We start from the raw sequence: 10306 nt of genomic DNA, 5'->3' as shown, positions 1-10306 counted from the left end.
TGTGTTTGTTTTCCGATGGTCTTAGGCGACCCCTGTGAAAGGGTCGTTCGACCCCCAAAGGGGTTGCGACCCACAGGTTGAGAACCGCTGCTAAGACCCTCTGAAGCAGGGTCGGCCTACTCTTCACTCAAGACATAATGTCCTGTCTATCACCGTCTTTTCAGACACCTGTGACTCTGCTGACTTCTGGGCACCCTTTCTAAGTCTGTGGTTCCCTTTGCTTCCTTTATTTTTCTCATCCTTCTGGCCAATATTGGTTATTTCTATTTAAGCTCCAAGTCTTAATGAGTACACTGAATTAGTTCTACAAGGCTACCCACCCACAGACACAAAAGTATTGGAAATATAATAGTTTACATAAGAAGGTACAGAATGCCTGGTAGATATGGCTAATTTTAAAACATCACATGTAGATATACAGCAAATTTTTGAATCTATAGCAACAACTAAGCAACAGTAACTAATGTTAGTCTCTAAACTAAGGTTGCAGCTAAACCTTTACCTGAGATATTGGCAATTCAGGATCTGGTTCCTGGAAAGCATAAAGAAGGTAGTAAACATTTTTAAGAAATACAGTTTCTAAGATAAAAAGTCTAAATAACTAACCAAGTATTTGTTGGTGGACTCAAACTCACTCAATGAAAATCCAAATATTAATTTTAATCTTTCTCCTCAAGGGCTTTCAGCAGGGCTGCAAAACCAATATACTCTGAACAGTACTAAATTTTCTATGATCAGAAAGTTCTAATTACTCAAACCTCATTTACAGCACAGAGAAAATACATTAACTGCTTGTTTAATGAAGACACAACATCCCAAAAATTAAAAATAATTTGACAACTATACCAAGAAAACACTTCTTTACATTCAAAATAAGTTCATGTGGTTTAAACATTCAGATTTTAATACTTGGGGAGGAAAAGGAATAATCCACATCCTATAAACCCTTGTATTTCACACGCCTATAATGGGATTTTTGGATGAAGATAAAAAATTAATTCTGATATAATGTTCTCTGAGAAATTTTTATAGACTATGTAATATATATTAGTGCCAGATGCTGATAAACTCAGATTTATTCTGTCCAAATTAAATAGAAATGCACTGGTAAAAAAATCAGACTTAAAGCAAATTTATTTATAAAACATCCACATTTACATGTCTAAAGTCAGCAGACTCTGTTGAACACTTAATAAGCAGCATGTTTTATTGGGGAAGCTACTAAGAAACAGAAAACGGAAAGCTTTCCTTGTTTCCCATGGCTCTAAAATCCAAAAATACCCTAAAAATTTTTTTAAGAATATATTATGGAATTGTAATAGATATGTATGATGCCGGGGGATGGGAGTGGGGCAGTAAATTGGGGGAGGTGGGTTGTCACTTTGTGAGGGGTAAAAAGTATAACTATTGCACTGTTTTGTACACCTGAAACTAAAAAAAAAAAAAAAAGAATATATTATGTGTGCAAGCAATGTGTAAACCATCTGGTGACCATGCAAAGATAAGCAATTTCTTTGGTATGGCACATGGTGGAAACATGACAGAAAAAAGCTAAGCTAGGCTAGAAAGGGAGGGCCCTAGAGCATGGACTTTAGAGAAAAGCTGTCAATCAGTTGAACCAAACACAAAACGGCAACTAAGAATACATAGCAATTGGAGGTTTTCAACTGCAGTGTGCATAAGAAAGATCTAGAAAAGTGCAAATGTCCCACAATCCATACTTAGAGAGATACACAGATACAGGTAATGAGATGAGAGAAGTAACCCTTTCTATTCTTTATTTATTTGTATATATGTCTTTATGATTCGTTATCTCAATTGAATCTCATAACAACCATCTGAGGGAGGCAGGTAAGTGTTATCGTCCACTTTACAGATAATAAAACAAATTCAATGATGTCATGTAATTTGCTCCAGGTTACACAAACAAGCCGCAGCTCTTGCTTGCCAGTGCATCTTAGAGATAAAAATGGGTTGGAAATATTGGGTTGTCGGAAAAGTCATGACGTATTTTTTCTGCTTTTCGTTGCAAAAATGTGTCATGACTTTTCCAACAACCCAAGAATAAGGCAGGTACAGTGCAGGAGAGACATAAAGCAAGTTCCATATAGAAAGGGGAAAAAGTTTACCAGAGGTGACTGTAGACAATGCTTGAAAGGGAAAAGAAAACAACTAAGGGAGACAGAAGCCACTGATGGTAAGTAAAAGCTGGATGCTTGTTCTTCTGCCAAGGGCAGGAAGACTTGTCCAGTGCCTGAAGCCAGCAGCTCAGCCTCAGGGTGCTCCGTTCACTGACGAAGGCCTTCCTGCTGCTTCTGTGTTGATCTACTGCCCCTCAGGGATACACTTACGATTCACCATACTGGTAAACAGCACGTAGGAAATAACACGAAATGAGAAGGTCTGAGGAGAAAACGAGGGGCCTAGAGGATGGGAAGACATAGAGGCAGGTGAGGTTGTATATGGATGAAAGAAAGATGGAGACAAGGCCTACATGAGAGCGAGGCGGAGAACACATTAAATTCCATAACATTCTCTGGGCATCCCTGGCTCTGTTAGGCTCTGGGAACATTCTATGGGAGAAAGCACCTGATTCAGTGACTCACAACACAATATGTTAAATGCTATACTCAAATTATGGACCAATTATAAATGACTTAGATGGAGGGGAGAAGAGCAGACCACACGAGAGATAAGGGAGTCACAGAAAAGGGAAAGAGATTATTCGGGAATTTACTGAGAGCCACTGATCTATGAACTATATTCAACATCATTGTATCATCAGTTTCACTGGACACTTTCCTCACAGACGCTTTCCAGATCGCTAACAATCCTTTCAGAAAAACATAAATGACGAATCCTACATGCAAATATCTCTAGCTATATAGAGACAACAGCAGCTAACATTTTTGATCACGTACCAGGTATTAATGAACTTAACCCTTTGAGGTGGGTATATTATCATCCCCATTTTACAGATGAGAAAACACTGAGGTCCAGGTATACAGGCAGTATTTGAACCTAGACACTCTGGGTCAACAGCATGTATTTTGCTGAGTATGTGAGATCATAGCAAGGCTGGCAAGCGACTACTGTCAGGTGTGGGGAGACCAAGGCCAGATACGGCTGTTCTGGAGGCCCATCGTGAGCAGTGGGACGAGGATGGAAAAGGGTCAGGATGTTTTCATTTAGAGGGAAGGCAAAGCTTCTTTAAAATCACTGAGACCTATATCTTTGGGTCTCTCTCTCTCTCAATTATAGTTTTGTGATTTCAATTAGTCCACTCACATAGGGAACCACAAGTTGGGTTCATTTGGTCTAGCCAATTATTTCCATGGGTATCAACACAGTGGACTAAAAAGCAACAGGCCTGGCCCTAGGGTTGGAAGACCTGGGCTTGAGCCTCAGGGAGGCACTGAGCTACATGACCTTGAACAAATCACAACCTCCATTACCTAATCATCCTCTTAAATCGGAGTAATAGTGTCTACAATACTTTATAAGATAGTTGAAAAAAACAAAACTTTGCACTTTAAGAAAACTTAATAATTTTCAGCGTTCTTTCACATATACTATCATAGTGAGTGAAGTATAGGGAGTATCAATCACACCTTCAACAGGGAGTTATCAATCACACAGAATTTCTCTATCAATAGATTTACATAATGAATGGAAAAGCACTAAACTCTCTATTAATTCCCTTTTCAGAACTCAGAAGTAAGTCCCAGTCATGGCACATGAAATTAAAACTTCCCTTTGAATCTCCTTCAAAGTAAGAGGACGAGCGTAGAGTGGCGCTGCCTAGAACCAGCAAACACTCATTAGCATCAACTTCAATTCACATCACTTTGCTTCCTTCCTTCCCTCCCCGCTAAGGCAAGGCTTTCTCTTAGGCTGTTGCTATTACTTCAGGGAATTAAATCTCCAGATAGTTCTGAATGTGACTTCCTAATTGCCACCAGTACTCACTCTGGCTAATGACTCTACCCGGCTTTGCTCTTAAACTACTGAGTCATTATTCAGAATTGAGTAATAACAGGAAGAAAAAAGATGTAAGAGACCAGAACAGTAATTGGAGGGATTTTAGAAGGTTTGGAAGATCTAGTGACCAAGTAGCCAAGTGGGAATGTCATCTGTATAATTCAGTAGGAATACAAATTCATAAAATGAGCTGTTCCACAGAGTGTAGAACCAAAAGATTAAGTCTAGCTAAATCTCCATGGCCCCAATGAGGAAATAAAGTAGATAATCATACAGAAAGATGTTTTTTGGCTTGGATCACTAGATCATTGTCTCAACCAACTACTAGCTCACTGGGGAGTCCTGGTACCCTATCTTTTATCTATGCCAGCAGCTTTCAGCCTTTCCTCCACCTTCAAACCATTTGCAATAATAGCCCCCTCCTCTCTGTAATATGTCTCATTATAAGCAGAGATTGGGGGTGGAAGAGAATGCAAATTATCTCCAATCTAATATATGGTTAACACTCTTACTTCCAGAATCACTAATTTTAATAATTTGAAAATCTATCAAAAATGCACCCCCTTAATAAAAACATAATGTCTTTAGACACTTCATGAAAATCCTCCATGTTTTATGAACTATTTAATTATAATGGCGCTAAAACAAAAAAAGCAGAACTGGGTTTAAAGCCATGAACCTGACATATGGAACACAAAGAAAAGTAATCAGATTAAGCAACTAATCAGGATTACCAACATGAGCTGTAAAAGCAAGCCTTCCCTCTAGGCCAGATTGCTATGTGGAAGACCATTCTGCCTGTCTCCCATTTACATCTTGTAACTTTTAACCTCTTTTTCAGTCACCATTTAAAGAGCACTTTGAAAAAAAGACAATTCTCAAGTAATTCTCTATGAATTACTTGTTCTTAGTGTATTTTATCAAACAGGGAAACTATGATAAATTAACCAGTTATCCTTTTATTCTTAAGTGATCAGAACCTTAATGTACTTCGTGCTTGCAGACCCTGCTCTCTGTTTCTCACCATTCTGCATCTGGGAAAAGCAGTTCAGAATTTGTTCTTCAAGAACCCTTCCCTATTACCAAACATCATTATAGTCAACATGCCCTTCAGTCCTTTTGTAGCCAAATAAAAATGTATCGCTCTAAGGAAACTTGCTATTCCATAGTGTAGCATACCTCTCTGGCCAAATGATTATCCTGATTTTGGCAAGAATCAAAATGAAATAAAATCCAGATGTCCTAGTAGAAAGCACCAGGCCTAATTAAATATTTTTGATGATAGTATACCAAAATGTTATCTCTTAAAGGAGAAATAAATGTAGAAGAAATAGTCTTAGAGGTGGGCTTTATTCCAAAAGGCTGATGTATCAAGACCGAAATGTTATCTTTTTGAAGGTCCCTGGACCCACTTATAAAAAGATTAAGAAATAACAAATCACTTTAGAGAGGTTCTCCTCATCTGGGAGAAAAATCAGCAAAACCAAAAGTGAAAAATAACATCAAAACAAAAGCTACTTTGTTTTGGAAAAAAGGAAGAGCAAAGATGAATCCATTTGGCACTCAGAAGAAATACTTTAATTTCCTTGCTCTTCAGAGTGTCCAGGCACTGCTTCAAAGTCACTCATTTGTACTAAAATCAGTTTGCTGGCACAAGAATGGTAATTCAAATAGCTTATAGAGAAAAAGTCCCTTACTTTAAAATATAGAAGACTCAAAAAAAAAAATCAGGAGGCTAAAGGAGCACATGAAGATAAACCAGCTAATGCGGGGCTGAAGACCATCTGTTTTTAGTCTCATCATATTTGTTAACTTTCCATGAAGTTTTAGTCTCTTCATTATTTACTTCCTCACTGAAACAATGAGAACTCCATAAGATACCAATGATGATCATTACTCTTAGAAACAACCTCCTGAAGGAATCCAAAAAGAATTTTCTGAACTGATTTAAAAAAAAACTGACCCTCAAAACAAGAAATGAATTAAGAATGTCCATAATTAAATTACATTTATTTAAAAAGATAAATGTACATTTAAGAACCTATGGTACTGAGAATTAAGGATGAGGGGTGGGAGCTGGGAGAGACAAAGGTCATCAGGCAACGAGGATGCTTTTCATAAATAGAGGGGACGCTGGCACAAAAGAAAAAAATCCATCTTGGCTCAAAGAGTAACAAACGTGAGTGAACCTTGTAAACTTTTCAGCAGCCCCTCTCCAAGTATCAAAAGCTGGGTTTGGTGAGGTAACATCAAGTTGAACTTCTATTCCTGGTGGAATGCTACTCACTGTTCTGGCAATAAATACATAGTTTCCGCTTAGATAAACTACCTTAGCAAAACAAATAAGGATTAGAAAGGAAAAGAATAAGATCAATTTCTCCTAGAGCTGATACTGGTTCTCCTAGGCCTACTCTGATATATTTGTAGGAGCTGAGCATATCAAGCCCTGCTCATAACAATAAAGCAGTAACAAAAAAATAACATTTTAAAACACATCTATGGTATTAGAAATTAAGCATATATCACATTATGAAGTATTTCAAATGCACAACAAATAGGCCAGTGGAATAGGCCAGGACCTAACAAGACCTAGTGCCATAAAGATCTTAACCTAATCGTTAACCTAATGATCTTAACCTAATCCAATGGTTTACCAATGAAAAGAGCCATATTTCTCAGTATGAACCTGTCTTTTTTCCCTTATCATTATCAAAATCACAATTCCACCGAACATGCCTTGTGACAAGTCTTAACCTTCCAAGAGGGCCAGAAAGGCCTAACGAGAGCTATATAAGAAGCCAAATAAAAACATCCAATCTCTAACCTTGTTTAGCTGCTAATTTGAGAGATTTTAAACAAAGTACTTCGTTAGTTTATCCTATGCTTGCTTCCTAGGTAAATGGAAAGGAGCCACCATCTTCTCTATGGCCCCTTCCTAACCATTAATAAAAACACTGATGCTTTGCCTCTGCTTTTCCAAGTGACATTTCCCAGAATAACAAGAGAGATATATATTTGTACCTCTGTCCCCCTCAAAAGGAACCAGTGGTCAAATAAGTTTCAGAACACTGGCTTAGTCAAAACTGGGCAGATTTCCTTCCTTTGGGACTTTTCAAAGCCTTTAATCCAAGTACACAGATACGTCAAAATTCCTTACCACTCAGCAAAAATCTTGAAAAAGGCACAATAGATGGGAAAATAGACTGGGAAAAGTTCAGAAAATATAGTTTTGAAAAATTAGGCTACCAAAACGCGGAAGACAGCATAGTCCAGACAAAGGGAATGGGTTTACAAGCTTTGTAACTGGACAAATTACTTTACATTGTGCCTCAGTATGTTCAATCTATAAAATGGGGGGAAATAGTACCAACTTCCTAAAACAGCTGAGGATTAAATAACGTATAAAACCCTCTGAACCAAGCCTGACAGAGTAAATACTCAATAAAAACTGGCTATTATTTTTGTTACCTACTTTGCAAGGTTATTCTAAGCACAGAAATACATACAGTTTCTAGAACTAATGGCTGGCAAGTAGTAAGCACTCCCTGAAAGGTCATTGAATTGAACACATATAAAGTCATGATCATAGTGCCTAGCACAAACTGAATCTGAATTCATAGGTGCAATACTGAATGTCACTATGATTTTATGTCATTAAGATTATAGGGTCTTAACCATTAATAAAAACACCATGGTTTTGCCTATAGCAGCATTTGCCAACATGACAACATTTCCCTGGGATAATAACAACAAAGATAGCTGACCCTTGCTGGCTGCCAAAAAAGAAATCAGTGGTCAAATAAGCTTAAGAACTATAGGATTAATCAAAATTAAGTTTCTTGTCTTCAGAATTTAAAGCCTTTAGTATGAATCGAATCTCTAAGAAGAGAATATACTCATACATTTCCCAAATGCATTTAGTAAGGAAACTTTCTTTCACTGAACAGCTCTTGGGACTAGTGTTTTCTGAAACAAGAATGGAAACTACCCTAACTCAATGGAAAAATGGAAACAGCATGTAAAGTTCTCCCAAACCATTGTGCCTGGAACAATGTCTGGTACATCAATAGGTATGTAATAAATTTTTGTTGTATAAATGTAACGTGTCAATAGTTTGTGATTCCCAAACCTATTTGATATTGGAATTTTTTTTTTTTGAGCAGCATCTGTGGTACTACTGTCCCAAGAAACACACTTGGAAATAAATATGCTTGTCTACAGAAACCTAGTCCCATTAACTAACATAAACTAACACAAACAGAACCTAGCTTAGCAATCCCACTCATGGATTATTCTAGGGGAGATGTACTATCTATTTGTAGGCTAAAATGTTCACCTCCATCCATTTGCTGGGAGTTAAGGCAGAGCCTAGTAACAGTGTTCACATTCTTGCCTCTGCTTATGTATCTCCCCTCAATTTTCCTTTTAACATCTCCAAGGCAACACCCACAAAAAAAACCTGGGAAACAAGAAGTATAGAGGTACATTTTGCATTTTCTAGAAGCACTGGCACACCTCTGCTCCTATGCTGTTTTGTCTTTTTTGCCTCTTCCAGGAATTACTTGCCCACTAGACTTGTATCGCTCACACATAGTATATGACCTTTTCACTCGCTTTATTTAACATCATACTTTAGTTACGAGAACTTACACTATTATTGTAGTTTATTTAAGTTCTCTTTTAATCAATGCCATTATTCCTTCTTTTAGGGGGACATTTTTTCCCATCCCTCCCTCCTAATAATAAATGTGTCTTTCTCCCTCCTAGATTCTCATTCTTCTAACTTGTATTATTTGCCTCAAGTTGCACTCGGTCCAGAATCAAAGGCTCCTCACTCCTGAATAACAGTATTAAGATCAAGTGGAAGGATCACACGTGTGATCCAAAAGAACAAGGCAGCTATTTCATCAGCGGGTACGAAGTTACAGATCTTTATGTTTATACATAATTGTTTCAGAAATGAACAACACACATGCAGCCAAGTTTAAGGACACATCCATATGCAAGTATAAACGAATTATCAAAGTTCCTCACTCAAGTAAAAGTCAGGACTTTAAGTATTCCTTTAAGGGGCACTTTCAGGAACACTTAAAAGAGGCTGCTAAAGTTTGAGGAGGGGGCGATCATGGCACAGCACTCGTGGGTCCCGCGGGGACTCGGGTACGCAGGGTCAGAGACCCGCCGGCCACAGCTCCAGGGATCTCGCTCCGGGTGCCTGTGCTGACCACACGGTCAACCTCGCCCTGGGCCTAACACTCCGGAGCCCCCACCCGGGGGCCTGGGGATCCCCCAGAGCCCTCTGCCTCATCGCCAGGGTCCACGGGGCTGATAGGGTCCGGCCAGTACCTGGTCATAAGGGGACTTCTCCAGCATCTGCGTGCACAGATCGACGCAGAGCTGGAACTTCCTGCGCCTAAAATAGCTCCAGGCCAGGAGCAGTGGCTCCATCTCCCAGCCCATGGCGGCCGGTAGAGGACCAAGGCCGGAGCAAGAGAGGGCGGGGACCGAAGAGCGGGAGGCGTCCAGCTCTGCCCGGCAACGCGCGGCGACAGGGGCCTAGCCGGAGAGGAGCCCGCATCTCGCCTGAGAACAGAAAAAGGAAAAAAAAAACACCGCGAACAGAACGCAGCTATGAGCTTCCCCATAACTAGGGCCTGCCAAAACTTGGTACACAGAACGTGTACTTTTAAAGGCTACATATTTCATTAATTTCGAGAAGAACGAACTGTGACTAAATTAAGAGGCGTTGACTTAGACACCTCCGACTGGGGTCCTCCACCCTCCCTGGAGGCACGGTTGCCTAGCAGCCCAACGCTCTGCTGACTGTCAGTCCCGGAAAAGTCCCAGGAGTTGACGCTCCAATGAGTCACTGTCCTACTCTTCTCCTCATCACGTATTTTTACCCCTATCAACTACCTCCTGATTCTAGAAACACAAACATGAGAACAGCTTTTTCAATACCATCTTGCCCTTCAGAGCCCAAAGCCCTAAATCCTAAAACTCTCCAGTCTGTTTCTCGATGTCCTTCTCACCTAGTCTCAATGTCCAAATTCAAAGGGGCGTTGGAGATGGCTTAGCCCAGTGGATTCATTTTACAAATGAGAAACTGAGATAAGCTCAGAAATGAGAAATTACTTACCTAAGGTCGTATGGAGTTAGGGATCTATACTGTAATCTCTGTGACTACAGGCAATTAAATACTGTTTATTAATTCGATGCTGCACAGTGATTCTGGATTATAAATTGGTGACATTTTCACCAAACAAGATAATGTATGCAAAAATAGATATTTTAATAAACTTTTTATTTTAGAATAGATTTAGAT

General features: G+C 39.2%; 1 protein-coding gene across 8 annotated transcripts in view; it reads right to left on the bottom strand.

Moving 5' to 3' along the window:
- Nucleotides 1-9564, bottom strand: part of TTC8 (tetratricopeptide repeat domain 8) — a 42952-nt gene extending 33388 nt beyond the window's left edge. For 2 of the 8 annotated variants that reach the window (XM_019642355.1, XM_019642356.1), the window contains exons 1-3: nt 9328-9414; nt 2130-2423; nt 503-532 (exon numbers count right to left, since the gene is read on the bottom strand). Coding sequence is in view for 4 of the 8 variants with exons in the window: in XM_019642351.1 (XP_019497896.1) it covers nt 503-532; nt 9328-9441 (144 nt within the window). In the remaining 4 variants the exon portion in view is untranslated. Of the gene's footprint in view, nt 1-502; nt 533-2129; nt 2424-9327 lie in introns of all 8 variants that reach the window. The other 6 variants (XM_019642351.1, XM_019642350.1, XM_019642357.1 and 3 more) reach the window with 6 other exon arrangements.
- Nucleotides 9565-10306: the final 742 nt, after the last annotated feature.

Source organism: Hipposideros armiger, unplaced genomic scaffold, assembly GCF_001890085.2.
Source record: "Hipposideros armiger isolate ML-2016 unplaced genomic scaffold, ASM189008v1 scaffold_67, whole genome shotgun sequence".
NCBI classification, from domain to species: Eukaryota; Metazoa; Chordata; class Mammalia; order Chiroptera; family Hipposideridae; genus Hipposideros; species Hipposideros armiger.
The sequence above is the reverse complement of the archived record's forward strand: the minus strand, read 5'-3'. Positions and strand labels throughout refer to the sequence as shown.